The 25,422-nt window shown below is 37.6% G+C and overlaps 1 protein-coding gene across 1 annotated transcript in view; it reads right to left on the reverse strand.

Moving 5' to 3' along the window:
• ppm1e (protein phosphatase, Mg2+/Mn2+ dependent, 1E) overlaps positions 1–23,013 on the reverse strand; it is a 48,002-nt gene extending 24,989 nt beyond the window's left edge. Inside the window, exon 1 of the mRNA XM_084400613.1 lies at positions 22,715–23,013. Within this exon, the coding sequence (XP_084256739.1) occupies positions 22,715–22,896 (182 nt within the window). The 5' untranslated portion in view covers positions 22,897–23,013. The remainder of the gene's footprint in view (positions 1–22,714) is intronic.
• Between the last annotated feature and the right edge of the window lie 2,409 nt (positions 23,014–25,422).

The raw sequence follows: 25,422 nt of genomic DNA on the forward strand, positions 1-25,422 counted from the left end.
ACCTGCAGGACAGCCAGCCAGCCTCATTTCAGGACACAAACAAAACCGCTCGCACTATTGTCTTCCAACCCGGGATTAACACCATAATCCAGAGATTACCATTTGCACTATTTTCCAGCTGTATTTGGCTACAGACAGACAAAGACAGTCCGGGATGTCTCGGGAAGCAGCCGGCGCTTCCGGCGCGATTGTTAATTTCGGAAGTCCCCGAGAAGGAATTAATCAGCGGCATGGAGATTATTACCCAACACGCCTCTGCTGATTAAGAGTTACGCAAAGAGACATCACGAGTGCGCACAAGGCCATGACTTTGGAAGCGAGACGCTCAGCAATGCCCTGGGTTCATCGTCACTGATCTATAAGGCGATCAAATTAGAGTCTCCAGTCCACAAATGAAAGCACAGACACTGCCATGATCGGGGCAAAATAATCATCATGCCCTGTTAGTACTTATGTACTTAAAGTTCCGCTCCACTAGCCTCGAACGCTTACCCTGTCTGCCATTGGTTGGACAAACAGATATTTCCACCACAAAATCACACCATTTTTTGAGCCACTGGGCTGGGCTGATCAGGTAAAACAACCTTTGAGGGTATCAACCTAGAAAGTATTACACAAAGATCTACACAAACATTGTCTACAAGACTGCTCTTGTTCCAGATAATGTCATTGTTTGGGTGTGTTCAGATCTCTGGAATGCAGAGGTGATTAAAACTAGTAAAAATACATTTGCACAGCCATGTTAAGCTATATTTTAGCTGTGTTTCAAACCATAGTCAGTTCCCATATCAGACAAAAATATATATTTAAAAAATATATATTTCAAATTTAACTGGGCCGTTTAAGGAAATATATTCCATTTAAACCTTAAAATGGCTAAATATATTACAAAATATGTTTCAAATCTTTACTAATTTTATTAATAAATCTTTATAAATCTAATTTAATTTTGGATAAATGCATAATGTGTATAATATATATATATATATATATATATATATATATATATATATATATATATATAAATATATATATAAATATATATATATATATATAAACAATTATAAAATTAAATAAATCTATTGTTATATAGGAAAGAGAGAGAGAGAGAGAGAGAGAGAGAGAGAGAACCTAAGCATATTTTTTTCATAATATAAATATGTACAACAAATTTATTTGTCACCGATATGAAATCAGATGTGCACTTCAAGCGTAATGCATATATCTTAAGTGCCGTAAACCCATATTATAAGGTTCAATTAACGTGCATGTTATATTTTAGCCCAAATCAAATATGCAATTATTTTCTTGAGAGTCTACCCTCAGGACTTACTAAATACACACTGGAGACAATTATTGAGAGGCACTGTGTGGTAGTTGCTCAGTTCAGAGTTGACTTTGCAGTTTGCTCAATGGCACTTTGCAAAATGAAATTGATCAACTTGGAACAGGCAGTTCCTCTTTAGTATACAGGGCATTTTGACCTCACCCTGAATTTCAGGTAAATCAATGATAAGGTTGTGGACTTGGTTCACTGAATTAAGCCATACCGCAGCCTGCTTCTAAATTAACTACATTTCTTTCAGAACAGAACAGTTGATCGAGTTGGTGCCTTACGCCATGGTGCATGATGTGATTTCGAGTGTTTTGATGTTTGTTTTGAGTGGGGATATCCTGAGTTAACCATTTATCCTATTATTTCTTCCCTCTCCCTTGCAAGTACACACACACACACACACACACACACAGAAGAGCGCATTATTCTTGTCGCTGATGTATTCCTTCTTCCCAGGTGGAGAAGAGGGGAGCTGACTGGTCGAAACTGCAACGATTGCTGCTGACGCCACAGGAAGAGTCTGTGTTAGTGTGTGTGTGTGTGTGTGTGTGTGTGTGTGTGTGTGTGCTCAGCATGCATAATATTGCCCTGCACAGACAGGGTTTCTGGCACTGATACCTGTCCTTGTAAACAGAGAAGATTGACAAATTGGCTTTACTCTGATAGGAACACTCTGACAAACTGCCCCACTTGTTTAAAGAAACAGTTCACCTGAAAATGAATCACTTACTCTCATTTCATTCCAAATGTTTTTTGCATGACTTCCTTCCATGGAACACAAAAGCTTATTTTTTTAATGAAAATCCTGACCACTTTTTTCAGTACAGTGGAAGTGAAGAGAGACTGGGGCTGCCATGCTTAAAAAACTCAATAAACGCATCATAAAAGTGCTCCATAGAGCTTGTGAACTACATTTCTATTCAAAAATGTAATATAAGATATAAATACCAAATCAAATATAAAGCAACAAAAGAAACCTCAACATTTTTTAGAAGATATTTTGCTTTCATTTTTGTGAAGCAAGTCAAATTAGCCAGGCTAAGCGTCGTCAGAGAGCGACATAAGTGGCCTTAAGACCAAAGACTGGATTATGTAATCCACCAGCTGGCAGATCTGTTGTTTTGAGCAGCGAGATCATCTTAGGGGAAAAACCTGCAAAGTCATGTATCTATGGACAAAAGGCTAATGAACACATGCAAAGTCTATCCTGTGGTAAACACAGATCCCAAAAAGGTCACGATTGCAGGCAACATGGACAAGAGACTGCTTTCCATTTCCTCTTCCAAATCCTAGGCTTTCCTCTATAGTTATCCCACTCTAAGAAGCCCCCCCAAAACCCTGGTTTAGAGAGATGAGTCAGAATCTAAGCCCCACGGTGGTCCAGATTATTCACTGATGAGTCAGAGCTTTAGCGGAGAGAGAGAGAGAGAGAGAGAGAGAGAGAGAGCGGGGTACATCCAGGCACTTGACTGGAACACTGTGGCTAGTCGTGGATCTTTGGGGCGGCTCTGCTCATCAGCACATTGCTTATTATGACTCAGCCCTCACGCGGTCCACTCTCCCAGCGCTGACAGCTGAAGGCCACTGCAGAGGCGGACCGACGCAGCACACTATCTTCAGTCAGCTAATAGCTCCCTGCGACTCGGAGAGGGCCACGCTGTCACTGTGTGCTTTCTCCTTGTCAGTGTTGTGAAAGTTACGGTACCTCATCTCTCTCCCAGTGTCTAAAACGTCTTACTCACTATGTACAACACGCAGGGTAAAGAATAACGCAGGTGTGCAATTCAAAATAGCACTAACGTGGTTTTCCGCCTCAGTGTTTTCCCTGGTCGTGAAGGTCACGACGATATCAAGAACTGAGCTGGAAAGGCTGGAGAAACGGTATGGAGGACAAAGGTCATGGCAAAAGGGGAAAACAACTTTGTTGTGAAAGCTTTCAAAAGAAAGTTGTTATGACTAAAACAGTCAGTGAAGAATTCTGGAGCCTTGGCCTGCTGATTTCATATTTCAAAAGTAATACTTTTATTCAGCAAGGACGTATTAAATTGATCAAGTGTCAGATTTTTCAAATAAATGCTGTTCTTTAAACTTTTTCATTCATCAAAGAAACTTGAAAAATGATCCTGGTTTCGACAAAAGTATTAAGCAGCGCGAATGTTTTCAAAAGACAATTTTTTCAACATTTTTACACAATTTTGAGCACCAAACAGTACGATCACACCGCCGCCGGCGAGAGTGGCAAAATTCGCTCTCGCCGCCCTGCCAACGACGCCGGAAAAAGATTCGGGGATGCTCTGACGTAGAACGAAGTAGACCAATGTTTACAGGATTGCGTTCTATGGATTCCTCTCAGGCGGAGGACTTCTACATTCTGATTGGTTGCCGCCGAACCGCGTCATAGCTTATTACCATAAAGTTGACCTGACTTCAACTCTCTTCGCCGCTCTCACCGTCCAAGACGCGCTGCGCCGCCCTCGCCCGGAGCTCGCCGCCGGCTCTCATTGAAAATGAATGACTTCCGGCCACTTTGCCACTCTTGCCGGCAGCGGTGTGAACGCACAGAAATCAGCATATGAGAATGATTTCTGGTGATTGAAATAATGATGCTGAAAATCTTGCTTTGCCATCACAGGAATAAATTACATTTTAAAATATATTAAAATGTAAAAACATTATATAATATTATTATATTTCATAATATTACAGTTTTTACTGTATTTTTGATTAAATAAATGCTGCCTTGGCGAGCATAAGAGACTTATTTCAAAAACATAAAAAAGATTCATACCAACCACAAACTTTTAGTTATTTGAATAATTATAAAAATATATTCTTGCAGTAAAACCAAATGCAAATGGTTTTTTGGTATAATTCTCTGTGACTTATTGTCCATGCAACAGTGATGAAAGTCCAACATTTTGGTTCAGAACTTGATCTGTGGCTAGGCTTCGTGGTGACAAGCTGAGACCCTGAAACACACACACACATACCGCAATACAAAAGCCTGGACTGAAATGAATCTGCTGTTCCAGTGCAATGAATCTTGAAACGGTGCAGGGGGGCATTCTAGTCTGAGGGGGTGGCGAGGGGCGGCAGGGGCGCTCTGCATTGTGTGCAAGCGGAGCGTTAGCCTGGAAAGTCAATAGCAGGGCCAGTGTGTTAAATATGTAGATGCCAGTGCCGTCAATAATGCAGATTTTCTCAGTGGTGGCAGGAGCCACTGTCATAGTGCGCCAAACTGCAGACACTAAGCTGTTCGACTAAAGTGGGTTTGATGGGCCAGAACTGGATCATGATGTCCACAAAATCCTATCACGTCCTGACCCAGATGTGAAGTTAAACTTTTATTTTTTGAATTTCTTCCATCAAAGAGTTTACCTGGCTAGGTCACCCAAAAATAAAATGTCTGTCATCAAGTTGTTCTTTCTTCTGTGAAACAAAAACAAAGATGCAAAACAACACTGGACCTCAATGACTTTCATTGTATGGACAAAAACCTAACCATAACCCTAAAAATCTTCAAAATATCTTCTTTTGTGTTTCACAGACAAAAGAATGTAAAATATGACCGAAATGCTATGAAATGCCATAAAATGCAACAAACATAAGTGACCCATACCTGGACAGAAATCAATATCACAGTCCATGGCGTTTGACACATAACTGCTCAAAATTACGGATAAAAATATGTAATAATATATGTATCAAGCTGCATATGTTCAGTGAGCTATCAGGGACACCAAAATATGATTTGAGCCCCTGGAGAGTCAAAACTTTCTGACCAAGGAGGAGTTTAACCTGAACCTTCTCTACATTTTTACAACATTTTGCTTATTGTTGCATTTGCTTACATCATCCTGATGCACCAATAACTATATGAAGACCATCTTAGAGCAATATGAATATAGCATGCAGTATACACACAATATGGCAACATACTGATGTGATAAGAGTTACATAACCAGACTGTAGATTGGATTAGCTTTCTAAAGACTGCTGGACAAGTAGAGCCATGGACATGTAAGCTGCAAATGTGCTCTAACTTCAGCCATTGGAAACTGAAATATGTCACTCAGGGGTCTTGACATTCACTTAACTGGAACAAGTCAATGTCATGACCCAAAACTGCAATAGATGACTTCCACAGCAGCAATGTTACAACAAGAATCAGGGGAAAGGTACAACTGGAATAATGTTCTGGTTGCATTTTGAAGATGCTGTTTCATCCAGAGGACTAACACTGGATGAAGAAGTGGCCTTAAATTGAAACCAGGATCCAGGTCCTAGGTCAACTCTACTTGACCCTATCTCTCTATCTTTCTGTCATAAGCTTCTGTTGGTAACTACGCCTGGATCATGGTTATTTGATCTAATCCAGTTTATATCAAACCTTTAATTTGGAATCCAAATAATAATATATGAAATCCAAAGATAATATAGAAATGCAGTGAAATACACACAATGACTATTTTTCAAGGGCAGAAGTGTGATAGGCAAATACACCTGTGCTAACACTACCATATAGGGGTGCAAATGTACACTACGTAAAAAAAAAGAAAAGTAAAAAAGTAAAAGTGACAGTAAGGTTACAAACAAATTCCATTTCAAATAAATGCTGTTCCTTTGTTCCATCAAAGAATCCAAAAAAAAAAAAAAAAAAAAACGGTTTCCGCAAAAATATTAAGCAGCACAACCGATTTCAACATTGATAAGAATAAGAAATATTTTCAGAGCAGAAAATCAGTATATTAGAATGATTTCTGAATGATCATGTGACACTGAAGACTGTTGAAAATTCAGTTTTTCCATCACAGGAATAATTTACATTTTAAAAGGGTGGTATAATGCCCTTTTCACCAGATGTAAAATAAATCTCTGCTGTCCCCAGAATGTGTATGTGAAGTTTTAGCTCAAAATACCCCACAGATATTCTTATATAGCATGTTAAAATTGTCACTTTTTAAGAGTCAGCAAAAGGCTGTTTTTGTGTGTGTCCCTTTAAATGCAAATGAGCTGCTGCTCCCAGCACAGAGGGCAGAGCTTAGACAGCTCGTTCTTAGCAGCTTCGATTACCTCACACAGACATGCACTGAAAATTTCAAAAACTTTTAGCCTTTTATGTTCAAACCGGAGTCAGACAAAGATGGAGAGACTCAAGAAGTGACAACATGTAGACAACATTTCTGAATGGTTAGTTGATGAATTTATCTTGATAATCTATAAATCGTCGGGGCGGGGTTTATGTAAATTTTATGGTTAGTGATGTCACTAACCCGGGAGGAATGTCGTGTAGTCCTTACCAGCCGTTTGTTGTAGTCCTTAAAAAAAGGATTTATTTAAAAGCAAATATCTCCCTTTGCTTTGAACTTTGAGCGTCGTAACTTTGCAGATGTTGTTTATGCTCAAACAGCAACATTACACACTAACTAAAGTTAGAAAAGTGAAATCATAATCAATCACCCCTTTAAAAATAGAAAAGAGTTTTTTTTTATTTGGCTGTATTTTTTATCAAATAAATGCAGCCTTGATGAGCATAAGAGACTTTCAACACTTTTTTAACAGTGGTGTATATAATCAAGGCTTTATGTGCATTGTGGGTTTTTAAAATTCACATGGCAAATATATATATATATATATATATATATATATATATATATTTTTTTAGCTAGTCTGCCCTAAAATGGAAAAAGTTAAATATTAGGATGGCCTACTTGTATTCTAGCATTTATGACAACAACAATAACATCAATATTATCAATACTGTAATGCTATTTCTTGGATTCAATATGAGGCTTTTAGTCCATACAATGGAAGTCAATGGTAACCAAAACTGTTTAGTTCTTCAAAATATTTTCTTCCACAGAAGAAAATGAATCTTAATTTTTGGGTGAACTATCCATTTAAGGAGTACATGTATCAAATTGCACTGTAAACATGATGTCAACCATAAAACACTGCGATATATACAGTCAACATGAATATGGTGTGTCTGTGAACTGAAGAGCTCCAGATCCAGGGAAGCAGTGTAATGTAGGTCACTTTACTACTCTGCCTCCACACAGCCCCAGTTCCACAGCCCAGGGACTATAGGTAGAAAGTAATGATCAAGGGAGAGTATACACATACACACACACACACCAGCACACTGTATTGGGTCATCCACTCCAGCTAGTCCACTTTCCCTGTCCTCTACAAGGTCACCTTCTGAGGTTGCCAAATGAAACCAGAACACTTTTCTCAGGGCGGTGATCCATATTCAGAGTCAGACTGAATCAAAATGAGGTTTAACTTATAGCAACTCACCACCATTTACACTGAGCATTGCAGGACAACAGGTGCATTTCATCTAGATCTCCTCAGCCACAAGGTTCACACCAAAGAGGTAAGGGACTATGCTAGCCAACAAATAAAAACATAAACCTCTGATCCAATTAAAAAGCACAGATGCATAAAAAAAACATTTTGCACCAAATGTTCGAAAACACAACTGAATTATTTGACATTTGGAGAAATGAATAACTGATCTAGCTTCGTAATAAAAATAATATTTATAGATTTGATGCGAACATGTTGCAACAAAAAGATGCTGCATTAATACTGCCATAAAACTAAACTTAAAGTTCAGTTACATCAAGTGTTTGCAGGTCTGGACAAAACCTGAAGTAAAACAGCTGGAGGGAAAATTGCAACTACAGGAGAGAGGGGAAGGCAAAAGAGGAAAAAGGCAGGATGGGAAAGAGAAGAAGAGAGAAACACATTTTTCAGAGCCAGATTGGAGACATCAAGTGTCAGGATTAAGAGAGATTAAATGTGCCAACAGTTTTGGGCATTCTGCTTAACAAGAGATGCTTTTAAAAAAGCAATTTTAAGACTGCATCTCAGCACAATACAAACTCAACACATTCTTTACTAAAGTTAAAGATTAAGCAAAACCACAAATTATACTTTTAAAGGTAGGGTAGGTAATCCTGTTCAGAAACACTTTTTTTTATACTGGGTGAAATGGTCCTTCCATCCTGATAGTAGTCAATACATTATGTGTTTAGAAAAAGGAATGAAAAAAATCAGACCTCTGTAGCAGCTGCAGGACAGTAAAAACTCTGACCAATCACTGCCATTCGGTGCGAATGTAAAGAACCAATCAGATGCCTTCATGTCTCGTGGCCGAGCCCCACTGCGCGCGCTGCCCTGCGTGCACTCATCACATGTCACCGTTCCCGGAAATATTCAGCTCAAAGCACCTGCATATGCAGTCAGCGAAGGCAAACAAGGCAAAAACTACTTCCTCGGACCCTGCCCGCACTCTTGAACGACCTCCTCTGCTTCGCCCTCAACCCCGGACCTGTCCTCGAACCGACGATGCGGTACTTGTCTCCGGACTCGGAGTGTACGTTAGTCTTCATTAGAGTCAACAATGTTTTCATCATGGAAACTCTTACATGCAAAACACCGTATATGTTATGAATCTTACACGAAATTCACCTTCATCACAGTGTAACTGATGGTAATGGAAAAACGTGTATCAATGCAACCTGTTTTTAGCTTTGCCTTATAAATATAGCTCGTTACCGAATGAAACTTTACCATTATCGATATGCTAGCTTGATAGTGAGTACTAAAAGAAACCTTATTTGTTTATATTCATAGTGATAAAGTTAGGTATTTTATTACATGTGATTCTGACATGATGTCACTGTATGTACTGCGCTCCTTCCTCTCCACTCGTCTCAAGTAATAAATGCGTCTTGTTCCAGCCTGAGCGTTTGGCGTCGCGCGTTCATGTGTTTTGGGGGCGTGGCTTTGGAAGGAGCTCAGAAGGGAGGGGGTGGGAGTGAATGGAAATAATGAGCTGTGTTTATTGCAGATTAAAAGATCTACAGTCACTCGATTTTTATATTTTCTTTTTCAGAGTACTTACATTTTAATTATGTATTGGTATATAAAGACAGTTTAAACAAATTTGAAATGTTTTTTTTTTAGAAAAAGGATTACCTACCCTACCTTTAAATATCTGCAAAGTCACAGAATTTTCATAATACATAATTATTTCATTATAAGGAACATAAGATAACTTAAAGTATTGTTATTTAACTAAACTAGAACTAAAACTATTAAAAAGAAAAGATTAGAACTTAAAAACTTAAACTTAAAAAACTTAAATGAAAACGACAAATGTTACCTTGGCAACTAACTAAAAAAAAATAAAAAAAAATTGAATTTTATTTTTACTTCAGAAACTATTAAAACTAAAAGTAAAAAGAAAACTCAACAAAATGAAACCTCAATTACTAAATTACTAAACCAAACGAAAATTCAAATGAAAATTGAATACAAAAAAATAAAATCTAATTCAAAATATTATTAAATACTATATATAATAATACTAAAATAACACTGAAATAATACTAAAAGCTCTCAAAAGAAGCCTCCGGGCTCTCTATTTGAGAAAACAAAAAGAAATAAAAGAAATCAGAGGGACAAAATGCAGAAAATAAATCGTACTGAAAATAAATCTAGCTAATTCTGTTAGTTTGATTAAAAAAAAAAATTGTGTGTTGCTACATTTTCTAATTATCAAATGAATTAAATATAAATTATATCATATTCTGTAATTTGTCCTGAGTTTAATCCTCTGCACAGTCTCTAACATCATCCGTTGTAAAATCACTGTAACGCACAGCCTTGAGTGGCTCGTTCTATAGAGAAGCACCTGTTAATGACTAGCGCTAATCTGGACGATGTTGTGTGCATGACTCTACCACTTCTGACCTCAATGATATTGCAATGGGAAATCCAGACCCTGTAGATCTCAGAGTGTTAAATGAACAGTGTCTCTTCTGACAGGCTGCATAAACGAAGCCCTTTATTGCAGAACCTGAGGGGACCCTGTGCTAAGAGTGGTGTCGAGAAGGCCACTGCACTGGTCCATCAGCACTGGTGGAAGGGCAAGAGCTGCAGTGCTGGGGCAGCCCTTAGTAATCCCAGCACAGCCTGATGATTAAGGGATTACCACAGCAAGTAGTTTTCCATCCCAGGAGAGCCCTGCTCATTGGACTGGTCAGCACAATATAGACAGGAAGAATGAAAAAGTGGAAGAGAGAGAGAGAGAGGCGAGAGGAACCAACTGAAGGGTAAAGATCAAAATCTGGCTTTGGGCATGAGAAACGAAGGAAAAGATATGTCAATGGGTTCCCTGAATGACTAGATGACTAGTCAGGCTTAAGGAATCCATGTTAAATTGGGTTGACTTGATATATATGTATAAGTAAAAACAACTAGACAGAGGGCAACAAAATTAAACAGAATTCAGGGGTCTCGAGGCACGTTTTTGAAAGCCGTCTTAAAAACAATTGACACTCATGACGAGGTGCAAAAAAACTAAAAACTTAAATAGTTTGTAGAAGAATGTAGGCATTACAACAGTATAATGTACAGAATGGAAGATTAAAGATAAATGGACAAACTAAAACTTTTTCTTTTTTTAATTGTGCTGATATATCGTCCATCCCTAACATGTATATATATCCTATATATATCCCTAAATAGTATATGTATATATAATATTATATCAGGAATACAGTAATATTATATTTTATAATCAATAAATGACTGATATTATAAATGTATACTACTTGTAATAAACATATTAAAGCAGAGCAAAACCTACAATATTTTGAGTGAATTTAGGCATCAGAATATAAGTGTATAGAATGAAAGATTTTATACACAAACACACAAAGATCTGCTATAGTCACATGTGCACAGCAGCTAATGCCAAAACATGCTCTTAAAGGGAAAGTGGTTTAGTAATAGAACGACGGGACGGTTGGGTTTAGGAAAAAAAAAAGAACGGGACGGTTGGGTTTAGGAAACTTGACATGTGGGACACGATCCCCGGTCTCCTGGGTGAAAGTCCTGTGTTGTTTGACCCATCCACCACCCCAACCAACCGGATTTTCGACCTTTCATACTACTCGCGGAATCTTGCTGACCATCACGAAAACAAAACAGATAAACGTGTCTGTGTACACAAATCAATAGATTAAACCTAAAACTGGCAATGTGATCTGGGTGTAACATAGTTTTTGTCGTCTTTTTTGGGGCGTAAGAATGATTTTTTTCATCAAATCCTTTTATCATTTATCACAGCCTGGTCTGTCTTGAGTATGCTGGTCACATGATTTGTTTAAAAAATGTTGTGATTAATTAGTCAGCCTGACCTAAATCCAACATGGCTGCCAGTGGTGCAGGACAGTCAGATTTTGAGATAAGTAAATATATATTAAACTTACTTTTCTTTTGAAAAAATAATAATAGCACTGCTAACATTAATTATGAACATTGTCTTAAGGTGTTGAAAAAGAAAATTTATAAAAATGTTGTTATTTAGCACGGTTTGAAATATATGTTACACCTGAGTCACATTGCCACTTTTGGGTATAAAAAAGGGATTAACTTTGTATTCAATTTTGTAACAATCTTTGTATTCTGAGGTATTTTTTTTTTTTTTACAAATTATAAAATTTACAGGTTAAACTGATACAGCCTGTCTGTCTTGAGTATGCTGGTCACATGATTTGCTTCAAGTTATCTGTGATCAATTAGTCAGCCTGACCTAAATCCAACATTTTTTACCATTTTACCTATTTTTTTAACCATTTTTATGGTAACGCAAGGTCCGATTCCAAAACGGTTTTCACAGGCTGAATCTTGAGTTTGTAAGCTTTCCAATGATATGTCAACATTATATGAGTTGAAGTATAGGATATAATTGTTTTAAACATGCAATGGCAGTTACAGTTATAGATTTGGTCCTTTTTTTATACCCTATCAGACAATGTGATCTGAGAGTCACAACTCATAAAATCCAAAATCCATAACATTTTTCAAAAATTCTTTTGGATATGATTTACTTAAGTCCAGATGATATAAAAAATGACATGAAATTATTTGTTGCTTATCATTTTCTACTCTTGCCTGTTTAAGGGTTAAATTACGTGACCATTTCACGAACTGTCGTGAGACTGGGTTGGTCTGACAGGGTGGGGGGCGTGGCATCACGACGGTGGCTCTCCATCGTGATGCCGGTCAGCCGATGATATCGTCTATCGGCACAACCCTAATTTGAAATGTTGTAAAAGCGAGGTGGAGATGGCATTTTTAAGACTCAACAGGTGAGCAAAGTATTTTATTGAACAGATAAATTGCTATTTGAAGCTTTCTAACAGAGGTCATTGTAAAACATCTATTATGGAGAGTCATTTCAATATGGTTCTTGTAGCAGTGTGTTGGAAGTACCATGTCTATAAATAGATCCTTTCAAACTGTGAATGTTTTATGAGAAGTAGGATAACTACATTCATCTGCAGTCACGCAGAGCTGAAGCACAACCAAAACAATGTTCATCTACAAAATACATGTTTTTTAACCGCAAGAGGGCCAAAAGTTACATAGCGTACCTTTAGTGCTATATGATGGCAAAATGGCAGAACCAATTAAATATTCTATATTGGTCAATAGCAGCAAGACATTTAAAATTAATAAATAAGATAATATGTATACAAGTTGCTGATATATATCATCCATCTTTAGACATTTCTGAGAGTTTTCTGTTAATATCAGCACACTAATCAAACCATATGTAAGTGACAGGAAAGATCAATACGCCACCAAACAGCTAGTCAGTTGTCAGAGAGCTAGTTGACCATTGCACATCTCTAAATGTACTACAGTATATAACAACTTAAAATGCAAAATTATTGGAAAGAACATAACAACAACACAGTGATTTTTCCAAATGCCATTCCTGATTAAGGGTTTCAAAGCTTTGGCATTTCAAACACACTTCTTAAAGGGTGAACTTTGCCTTTTGAAAGTACAGCGAACTGCACGGTGCACCTGAGCGCGCCAGCACCAAACAGAATGAAAACCAGCCCCCGTCCAACCCACTCAGCTTAATTGCTCTGCAACTGCAGAGAAGCGGGGAATCAATCATATTTCCATTCAATTAGCCAGCCAGCAGTTAGAGAGGAGGTGATGGACCTCTTTTAAACAAATGAAATACAGGCAGGAATATACAACCTTGGAGGACCTGTGAGGGAGACACTGCTGGCAGCTCTACGGTGATGAGAATGTTGCACAACACTTTGAATGCCTGTGTTTTTGTGGTCCAAGGTTTACGTAACATGGCGCAGGTGCTTTTTTTGTTTGTGATGGAAGAATGAAAGCTTGTTGACGAGAAAATCCAAGAAAACACAAGTATTATAGCGCATTACACTGACCCCGATGCGGAAAGACATTTCAGTGGCAGATCTGAAATGACATGCACTTTTAAGTCAATAATATGAAACCAAAATGGATCTTATTACCTTTCTTCAAACATATGCCTGACTTTATAGAGCGCTGCAGTGATGATGTATTTTGTAGGCCAACCCGGAAGTTAGAATCACACTGGTTTCCTCAAATAGGATTTTTTCATAGACTTTTGATTGTCGCAAAAGATAAGCTCTGTGATCAACAAAAGTTGATGATACATACACATTTTGTCCATAGATCATTTTCACAAATGAACACAACTTTTATGAATTTTGAAGCCTAAATACAATGTCTTTTGATGTTCTATCGAGAAATTACTATAGTAGTAATTAAATATTTGCTTGGTTTTAACGATCTTTGGTGAAAACTGTTACATTGCCTCAGATGTCTGTCCGAAATCAGTTTTGTGAGGTAACTTTGTTCGCTGACGCTGCCTGCAAAGTCATTGCCTGATAGGGCAGCGAGGCAACAAGTCAGCTGCACAAGTCTTCGGATGCAGACTTAGTCTTTATTAAAAATATAATAAAATAAAAAATATATATTTTTATATTTTATACATAAATATATATATATATATATATATATATATATATATATATATATATATATATATATATATATAACATGAAAGTTAGCATAGTTTGTTAGCCTGGCTAACGTCAGACCAAGTCTCATTGAGACTTGGTCTGGGAACTACGTGCGCATTTTCTCGTATTTGAGGCGTGGTTTACGAATGCCCAGAGCCGTTTATTGGGCGCTATGAATGTCTATCAAATGCGCCTGTATGTAGCTCATAGCCAATCGCTTCAATTATACCAGATGACGTATGTAGAGTGAGAGAAATTCGACGAGGAAAAAGACGATGGGTCAAAGATTTATTTGTACACGATGGCGTTTAGCGAATATTACCGTTTGTGCAAGATAAACATGAGGGTAGAAGGTAACGTCGAGTCTGATATAAACAAACTGCTTCGGTGTCGTCATCATCTTGCTGCTCCCTCCCCGTTCTGTGATTGGTTCCCTTTTTCAGGGGAAAAATTGTCCCATGGTGTCCAGACTGCCATAGCAGCGTGAATAGAATCGCGCTGCGAGCAAGGCAGTATGGGGAAACCCAGGCTAATAGTTTGTAAGAACAAGATTAAAAACACAACATATGCGCAGAAGAGTTAACTGTTCGGTGTGATGGCGTTTAATGTTCCCGACAACGTCTGCAGCAACTTGTTAGCAACCGCATTTTTCAAAAAATCATGAGTGGGGTATTACTGGTGTGTTTTATGTTGTAGAATAAAATGTGAAAATATCTTGAGCTTGTTTTAACCTGTCAACACAGACCTTATTTCAGGCTTTTAGCCAAAATCCCACAAAAAAAAACATTGACCGCAGTACGATGGAACAGGGAGTGCTAAAATGCTAACTCGTTTCTTGGGTTTGGCCTACACAAATATGTTTCATCTGTGCGCATTATTCCAGATAAAAATATATGTGTGTATATATATTAGGGCTGGGGTAAACGATTATTAATTAAACGATTAGTCGGGCGATTATTTTATCGATTAGTCGACTAATCTAACGACTAATTGGAATTATTTATCCTGTCTGTTATTCGCATATCTCTTTCGAACCGTTACTCCGATGGATTTCAAACTCGACAGCTGTCTGGGCACGAGTAAGTGCAGTGCCAAGTTTGATGTTGTTTGGATGAGAAATGCAAAAGATATGTTAAATATATCGGTAAAAGAAGCACTTAGAAGGTTGTGGTTTAAAAATAAACATTCTGACATAAACACACTGTCAGCTACAATGTTTACTTCTGAATAATATAGTATAAATGTGATAAATCCTTTTTTTATGCAATTAATCCATTGAATCAATATAAAAGTTATTTTTCACATTGAAACTGTTGAAAATACACAACAAAGTAAGTTGATCCACATATGACAGCCTCTGAACTCGGTCTAATCTGGACTAAATCAGCCATCGCTAAGAAATACCTTCTGAACGACGTCGACCTTCTTTTTTGACGGCGGTCAGCTGTAAAATGGCTTAGGTCCTGCTCGGTTTTCGTTGACTTTGAGTACAAGAATTGAAAGTTTTTTAAAAGATCCTCTGGGGTTAACGTGTCAGCATTCGACAGAAGTTTGACGCTGTCGTGTGAGAACAAGCAACAGTCGGCATTTCTCTTCCTCCTGCGTGCCTCACCTTCTTAATCTCCTCACGTAAATGATTAGATTTCGATGGCTTACGTTTCTTCCCTACGGCAGAATCCACCACAGGTTCATCAATGCCGTCAAATGTATTACTTTTTTTGTTTGTTTGTTGATCAAAAAGTGCAAAGTAGATAAGGAAAACTAGGATGCCGGGTGTCAGAGCGCCACCGTTACTGTTTACAATGCGTGGAATGGTGCGCTGTGATTGGTTGAGCGGATTTATGGCATTCTGCAGAGAAAGGAGACTGGCGTTTGTCGCGGTTTGGAAAGAAAGGGAGAAAACATGGCAGAATAACACGGCGGGCGGTGTGTGTGTGGCGAGCTGTACCTCCGGGAATGGTGCAAAAAAAAAAAAAAAGAAGCGTCGACGCAAAAAATATGACGTCGACGTAATTTTGACGTCGACGCGTCGACGTCATCGACGCACCGCTACAGCTCTAATATATATATATATATATATATATAAAAATATGTCATATGTTACCCCACATCTGAAATATCTTTCCTTTTCAGCTGACAAAATTTGTGACGAAACCCTCTTATTTGTCAAACCTTCGCTGGATATTTCACGACACAAAAATACAGAAGTAAAATGTAGCGTAAACACCATTTCATGCTAAAGTCCATGGTATATTTTGCTCTCAAAAGGCCTTAAGCTTACAATTGTATGCACACAAAACAATTTAAACAAAATTAATTACATGATATGCAAATGAATTAATCGAATACTTCAATTCCATTCATACAGGACATGTTCTTGCGCTCTCTGGCACATCCGTACACACTGTCCCCTTTGAGATGAAGCACCCTGATCTCTGAACAGTGACAAAAAGACAAGACAATCTGGTCTTAGGCTCTCTCTTATCCTCTCCTGACCTCCCAAGAGGCACATTTAGGAAAAACCGAAAAAGAGAGAAGACCTTAAGCCGAGTCCTAATTAATATCTGGCCCAGAAAACATCATTCACGGAAGTGCAAATAACGGCTATGGATGCCAATGGTGGTTTATAAGTAATGACTTGTGAATCCTTGAGGAGCAGCTCTCTCCCTCTCTCTCTCTCTCTTCTTGGCCACTGCTGTCATCCTTGTTTGTCCCAGTGCAGTTCTAAATTTGTCCATATAGACTGTCGAAGCGAAGGCTAGTTCATTCTGCCGTCAGCTGAAATGAAAACAAGCTGAGGGGAGCCACACTCGCTTCTCTTAAGTGTCAGGTCTGATCACAGTGGAGATGAACACAGTCCTAGAAGCCTAGGGGAGGCAATGAGCTGGATTGATTTATTGATCAAATATTCTTCACTGTGTTTTGTGGTTTCAGCTGCAAGCTATTACTCAGAAAATGAAATTCAATTACAGGCAATAGGAGAGCAGCAGGGGTTTAAAATGTTGCATTGCAAGGATCTGATGGTATTCTGAGTACTTCAGAGCATGCAAAGGACAAGTAAGGTACTCTATGTTGCTTGCCGAATGCATTTAACTTGCATTATTGCATTACACTGATCAAAAAGTGTGCAACCATTTTGTTTTTGAACTACTTTAAACCTGATAGAGGTTTTTGAAAAAAATATCACAAGTATTAATTTATTTGGGGGCTTTTCCCCACAAAATACTAATTAGTGATGCACCTATATTAAAATTCTGGCTGATACCAATAAGCAAGTAATTATTTTCAAGCTATGGCTGAATTATCAGTGCCCAATATTACAACTCAATTCTATTTTGTCTAAATAAATTTAATTTATTAAATTAAATTAAATTAAATTAAATCAATAATTTAAATGCAACAACTGAATTTAGGCATCACAACAATTTAAGGCTTCATTTACAATGTTAGCAGATTATTAGCATTTTAAATATTAAAGGTGTAATGGAGGATTTTTTACTTCCGGGTGGATCACCTATACTATTGGTCCTCCTAATTGTCAATCATTCTGGTGAATCAATCAAACTTATTCAAAAAGTGGAGAGGGCGGGTCTTATCTAAAATTCGGAAAGATCCTCCACTATACCTTTAACTTTAAGTGAGTGTTAGATGGCAAAAAATGTGTTAGATGGCAAAAAATGTTTTATATCAATGTAAAAATAGGGGAAATGAGCATAAACAATTAAATATCAGTTGATACAGATAAATATTTTTTTTTTTTAAAAACGATGTTTTATATACATTTTATATACTAGGCTATATATAAATAGTTCTTGATAACCAATATATTGTGCATCCCAGCATATCTTGTACTGTAAGCAGTTTGATTAAAATTGTAAATGGATTGACAGTTCTAATAATACATAAATAAAAAAAAAATTAAAAATAAATCTAAATAAATAATTTACAGAATTGTATTACTTTATTTGTAACAAATTTACAAAAAAAAATTCCAAATATTTTTTTTAGACAGCACACAAGAGACTGGTTTTGAGCCTGAAATAAATCTAAATCTGATTATAGCTCTACAAAAGAAAGTCTGTTTGTGATCGGAGTGGTAGGGGGTTGGGTGAACGGGCTACGCTGATCATCTGAAGCACAGCTGCTGTCAATGTGTGCCTGAAGAGAAACCATACTCTAATGCCAAGCCAAGGGTGCCCGTGGCCACACTGACCCAGATGAAAAATAGCATCCTTTCATCTAGACAACACCTGGCCACAGATACATTGTCTGCTCTAATGGAAACAATGCGCTGCTGACACATCTATTTGTTTTGCTTAATTATCGGATCAATGTTGTCATGATCAGACATCAGAGGACGGGTCATCTGTGATGCTGATCAAACACTGATAATGAAGAATCCATGAGAGGACAGCAGTTTAAAGGGACAGTTCACCCAAAAATGAGTACTGAACACAAATGTGCAAAACATTTGTAATGTTTTTCAATTATAGAAACTAGATTATCCCATATTATAATGTGGTTTATGGTCACATTTGTGTGTATATCCTTAAAAAAAATACAACGTGATTACATTTTTGAATTTTAAACCTCTTATTCTAAATATTTGACAATAAATCATCACAAAAGAACCCTAAACCTGATCTTCACTCGACATAAAGGGAAACTCCTGCCATCACAGATGAGTGAACGCCGCATATGATGCTACAACATGCAAATCCTTCCCTCTGCAACAGATATTTCCTCCATCATTGATTCTATAATGACAGTTGTGTTGTGTAGTGTGGCTTTTTTTTCATTACCATAGGCGCTCCCTTGGGCTCTGGGCGTGTTGATGTGTTGCACGTCTTTTGTGCGTGGGCACGCGTGTATGTGTGAGTTTTGTGTACCTCTGTATGTGTGTGGTTTACAGCTGCGAGAGACGGGGGTTTAATGAGCTTTAGGAAAGCGTTCCTCTATCCATTAGTGTCTATCAGGACTCCCTATGGGCTTGGAGGGCCTGCTCACCACAGGAGGAGGAAACAACCTCCCTCCCAACCTCCATTTTTAGCCACACATTCGCCACACATCCCCATTTATCAGAGAACAACAACTAAACCAGACTGTGCTGGATAACATCATCGAAAGTTTACTGTCAACTAAAATAGAATGGGTATTCCTGTTCGACTTGATTTTGAATTTAGAGAGAGATCACTGACATACTGCGGAATAAAAACGCTTTATTATACTTACAATACTATAGCATCATGAATTTCACCATTCATATTTGAGGGTGGGTCACAAGGATTGTCGCAAAACGAAGGGAAAAACTATCCAAAATGTAATAATAAAATGCAACTAACCATATAATTATACATTTAAATAGGCAAAACAATTGTGCAATTTTTTTTTTAAATACAGTATTTTAATATTCTCAAATTAATTGTTTGTATGTGCAGCCAATCAAACTCTATAATATTTTGGAAAAAATTCATGTCACTAAGAAAAGAAAAGTAAAAAGAAAAGTAAAAGTAAAAGCACAAGCTAAACCATTTCTGTCATTACCATAAATCATGCATTGAGGACCCCACCAGCGGAGTACGTTATATTAATATAAAAGATGCCGCAATGAAATCTTTATGTGTAGAGGTCTGCTGAGTCACTGTTTCTCTATTGATTGGCTCTTATTAAATGATACCCTGCATTCTTCCCCAGTCAGACATGTCACGCCACTGGTGGGTTGCCACCATCATTGGAGCTCTGGATTTGTAACGAAGCTTATTCACTGTGCCGTCACCAACCTCCCCCTCCCATTTTTTTTTTGCTTCTCTTCTTCTTCTCCTTTCTACACATACACACACAGCCACCCTGTACCCGCACTCTAGAGGGAACAGAACAAAGGGGATCTCCACTTTTCTCTTAGGACTATTATTAGATCTTCAACCCAGCGACAAAATAATCATACGTTCAGCTGAATCACCACACAGGAAGCAGAAGCTTCAGTCCTGAAGTATGCGAGGCGAGCGAGCAAGCCTTCGTTTAGAGCAAGGATAAACTGATGTAGCTACATGGAAGAGGATGCATTATTTAGGGATCTAAATTCATGTTTAGATTTGAAATAAATGCATATACAGCGCTCTGACTATACAAAATAATTATGCATTCCAGTGGCAAATGGTTTAATCAGTCTATGTCAGGTTAAGGTCATTCAACTTAGCTCCCTGTCAGAAAAACGGTAAACACCCATCAACCTCAGGCAAACTGACCATATAACTCTCTCCTGAGGATCAGATATTAGTCAGGGTCAGTAACCTAAAATAAACATTAACATCTGAGTATCCAAACAGACATCGGTGCATTGAGCACTGCAAAAAATCTGAATGTGGAAACAGCTCTGTGATTCCCCAAAAAGACTGTATTTGTGTGTTTGTTTGTGCGAGAGCAAAAGGGATTCTCCACAGCAGGTCATGGCAACCTGCTGCTGACATTAAAATGAAATTCAAACACAAAAACCAATAACCTCTTTGTTGCACGCAGTTTAGATCAAAATGAAAAGGTCTGTAGATGTGTAGAGGTTGGGTAAAATATGATTTGAGCAAATGCATTCAAGGATGAAACAAAATATTCAAGATTCAAGTGTCCAAAGGTCAGATTTTATGAATCAGTCAAAGAAAATTTCACATTGATTGACCACTAATCTGAATAGTCACATTATAATCCATGTCTAATAACACACAGATTAAAAGTGGTGTCTAATAATATTAAGAATATTCTTATTATCATTGTCGAGTGATATTCATATTATTTACATAATAATCAGTTCATAATAATATAAAGATTTTAATCGATCTCTAATATTCAGATTATAACCAATGTCCATTAAAATTCAGGATACTCACATTATAATCAATGTCTAACAACATTTAGACTATTCAAATCATAATCAATTTCTTGTAATTCTCAGAATATTCTTATAATCATTTTCAAATAATATTCAGAATATTAATCTTATAATCAATGTCTAATATTTCTTAGAATATTCATAGAATCAATGTCAAATAATATTCAAAATGTTCTAATTATAATCAGTTAATGGTAATTTATGGCCCTGAAATCATATAGTAGGCTACTCACAAGCCAAAAAAGGACCTATATAGGCTACTATGTAAAATATACTCCATTATAGCCACAAAATGGATGCAGATATATGAAACTAAAAATAAATCAATGTAGCACAGTTGAAAGTACCTGACTCAGGAAATGTGCAACTATATGGGCATTTGCGCACCCGTTTATCACCAGATCCATTAGATGTGTATGAGTAGGTCTATTTCATGCTCATAAAGGTTCTGCTGGGTTTGAATGGGCTATTTATAGCAAGCCAATGACGTAGTTTATCAAACGTAACCCCTTCCCACAGATCTCGCCCAGAATTCAAAACACCGCGATATTACAATGCTCGCTACACTTCATTTACACTAAGCTGTTCACGTTTGAATGTACATGAAGATGTAGACAGGTGTGTCTCGGCATATGGCGATGGCACACACAACCGCCGAAATCTTGAAAGAAAAAAGGTAACCGTGTTGCATGAAACATGCATGGGGTCAAAACCAGTCATGCTAAGTTATCTCGTCGACCGACGAACCCCGTCCAGCGCTTGATACTGGCGACACGGATGCGGGATGCTGTATGCTTACTCAGATTACAAACTGATAAGCATGCGATCATCTCAGATGAAAACATGTCGTTAACAACTGATCGAAAAGAAAATGGTAACGTCAACTCAAAATATGGAGAAATACAGGTGCTCGTACCACGTCAGAGGATTAAAGACATGAGTAAAGGGGGTCACTGGAGAACGGAGGGTGTAGCCTAATTAGAAAAATGGACTACAAATATCTGCTTGCATTGCACTGTGAACGAAACACACCAGAAAAATAAGTATTTTCCCATCAGGATGACTTTCACAGTTGTCATATTTTTCCTTAATCTGTAATTGCTATCATTGTTATAATATCAATTAGTATAGGCTATTATTAAATATTTAAATCTGACAATATAACGATAATTATTACTATTCAAATTTTTGACGCACCTGTAGACATATCATAGTAACACATGGACTATTTGGGAAAAGCTATAGTCTTCGAAAGTGGCCAGACTAAAACTTTACCCGTGTCGAAATGTACGAAACATTCAGATCTGGAACAGTGTGAAACTGTGAAGTTCCCTACAGTAATAATATCCAACACTGTGCTTGAGTTATTAAGAGTGATTAATATTCCTGCGCTTCTCATCCACACACACACAAATAACTGTGCAGGTTACTTCTAGGCAATTCTCTTACTTGAACAGGGGACAAAAAAAATTGTTGTCGTCCACATATTTTTATTCTTACGCTCTCTGATGTTATAAGCGCATTTTATAGGCTAATATAACAACATATGCATAGTAAGTGAAACAAATGAAGCGCGACGGCGCATCGGTACTTAACTATTTACACAGGTGCTGGAGACACAGGTCGAGGCATTCCCCTTCCACCTCTTCCTCCGAGATGAGGTCCGACAAGGGGCGCATAGGTAGAGGTCCGTCCTCTTGGAGAGGTGGCTTCATCTCACGCAAGAAGAGCTCCAAGAACCTCTTGAAGGTTTTCTCCTCGTTGGCAGAACCGGCCATTGCTTCTCATTCCTGGAGAGACCAGAGACAGCTGGAGCCGGGAAAGAAGTCTGCACTACTTTGAATCATAGGCTGGAGCGACTCTCTAGTCGCGCGAGTTGGGGAGGGCCCGCGCCGCGCGCGTGAAGAGAGAGGGGAGTCGCACAACAGACCGACGTGACGTCACAAGGGGCGGGGTTTGATGGAGGGGGAGGGGGGGGATTCAGGAAAATTAACTTTTTCATTAACCCATTTAATTCCATATTTGTGATGAAAATGTACTTTTACATCAAAGGGTCTAATTTGTTTAAGCATTTTACATGGAATGTTTCATTTACGTGGCTTAAATAGTCACGTGACCCTTTCAGTTGGCCCTTCTGAAAGCTGTCAAAGTGCCATAAAAGGAAGCATGTGAAAGAGATACGCTTATATGCACTTTAAAATATTATATGCACCAAATACACTTATAATAGCAGATACACTTATAATATTTGTTGCATATTTTGGTACATATAATATTTTAAAGGTCTATTATTAATAGGGTATAATATTTAGATTGCTCTTATGTAAATCATGACATGATATGAACATGTCGCATTTTTGACCAGTGGAAACACCAGAGCCTGTTTTCCACCAGTTACAAATATGACCAGAGATTAACAAACAAAACATACACTTCCCACGTAACTGGGAAAATGTAGACATTAAACGGGTTAAAAGGCCATACAAACATATGTGATTTCTTTATTTTGCATTGGAATGCGTTAAACCAAGTTTTTATACCTTATACCTAATGTAAATTAGTTGTTTTTAATACATTTGGGATTTTTAAAAACGTAGGCCTAATTAAATAGAACATTAATAATGCAAATAATAGATAGCCTATTCTACAGTACAACTTTTTTCTTTCTTTTTTTACACGTGCTGTGTTCTGTAGGCCTACTAAAAGAGGAAATGCGCATTGAGGAGAAAAACACATAAAAACAGACATAACGCACTTCAGGAGTGCCACGGGTTTGCACCTGCCATACTATATATAAAACAATATCAATTTTGTTATAAATAACTTTCCAGCAGACGCAAGTCCGTGATGCGTGCACTAAGCCAACCTTTTTTAGTCACATCAGTTTCGTAGCTGCTTGAACGTATGACGTCGGTCGAGCACAAAAGCTTGTGACGTAATCAGCCTATGGTTCATGCTGATTGATTTTGGTTTTGTCTGCATTGTCCTCATTTGCCACTCCTTCAACGTTATCTCGAAAATAAACACAATTTAGACGGATTATAACCTATTTCCTGCCAAAGTTTAAATAAGTATCCGATTAATAGCACTATATTCATATTCTTAATGGCCTCAATATAAATACATTTAAAACCGTCAACATGAGGGCTGTTTGCTAGCCCTCATACATTTGATGTACATTAGGCTATTATTAAAACCTGATTAGGCTGAGACTGATTCAGACGCCGTGCGAAACAATAATTTAATCGTTTAATCGAAACGGCCGAGGCTTACTTCGACAGACCTCTTAGAGAGAATGTTTATGAGTGGGAAAACTCGATAAGTGATGCTCGCTGTGCGGGTATATAGGACATCAGAGCTTAAGCTAAAAATAACAACTGTTGTAGATTTCACATCATCGCTGGGAATTAACTGTTCTGCTCCCAGGCATTGTTAGTTCAGCTGCAGGTTGCCTGATAGTATTATTAACCATTTAATAGGGGGGGAGGGGGGAATCTAAAAGCTTTTTACATGGTTTGAAAAATAATCTATATTTACTGTGGTTTTAAAGCATGCGGTGTTAGTTCAACCGGGGGTTGCCAGATCATATTAAACGCAAAATTAACCCTTTCAAAAATGTATTAGTGTAAATATTTTCACTCAAAATATTATAAACAACTACGAGAAATTAAAATGACAGAAAATCCTGAAAGCGTCTTAAACGGATTATTGGAATATCCCATATTCAGAATAAACATTGTTATTTCAACTGTGGGTTGCCAGATACTATTAGCTTCTTATAAGTTTATTACTTGCATTGTTAGTTCAACTGACAACAGCTATCTAATCATAGTTTCTGGAAAAATATCACAGTTACCACATTTATTGCTAGGTAATGAAAATGACGGAACACTTTAATATATTTTAATGACTGTAACTCACTATTTTGAAACTGTTACCATGGTGCATGTTTGTAAAGGATGACAAAGTGTATCCTTGGCGGTATAGAGCAATCTGAAATTGTTTTCATAGTCAGATGGTAACCTGTGATATTATAAGTCTTAAGGTAAAGGGATGTCTGATGCAGTGACCCTGGATGACAGTTACACAGCAGTGTAGGAATAATACCCAGTGTGCCTTCCTCACCTGAGAAAGCCTGAGGTCTAGTGTCTGTTAGGACACAAGTCAATCATCTTAAACCAGCCCTGACAAATGATCTAATCCTATTAGTCTAGCAGTCACAGGCAGTTCTTCATTCATGATCTAACCATGTGTCTAACATGGAGGTTAAAAACATCAAGAACACAATGTCCTCTTCTGTCCAC

Source organism: Rutilus rutilus (assembly GCF_951802725.1).
Source record: "Rutilus rutilus genome assembly, chromosome: 25".
Lineage (NCBI taxonomy): Eukaryota > Metazoa > Chordata > Actinopteri > Cypriniformes > Leuciscidae > Rutilus > Rutilus rutilus.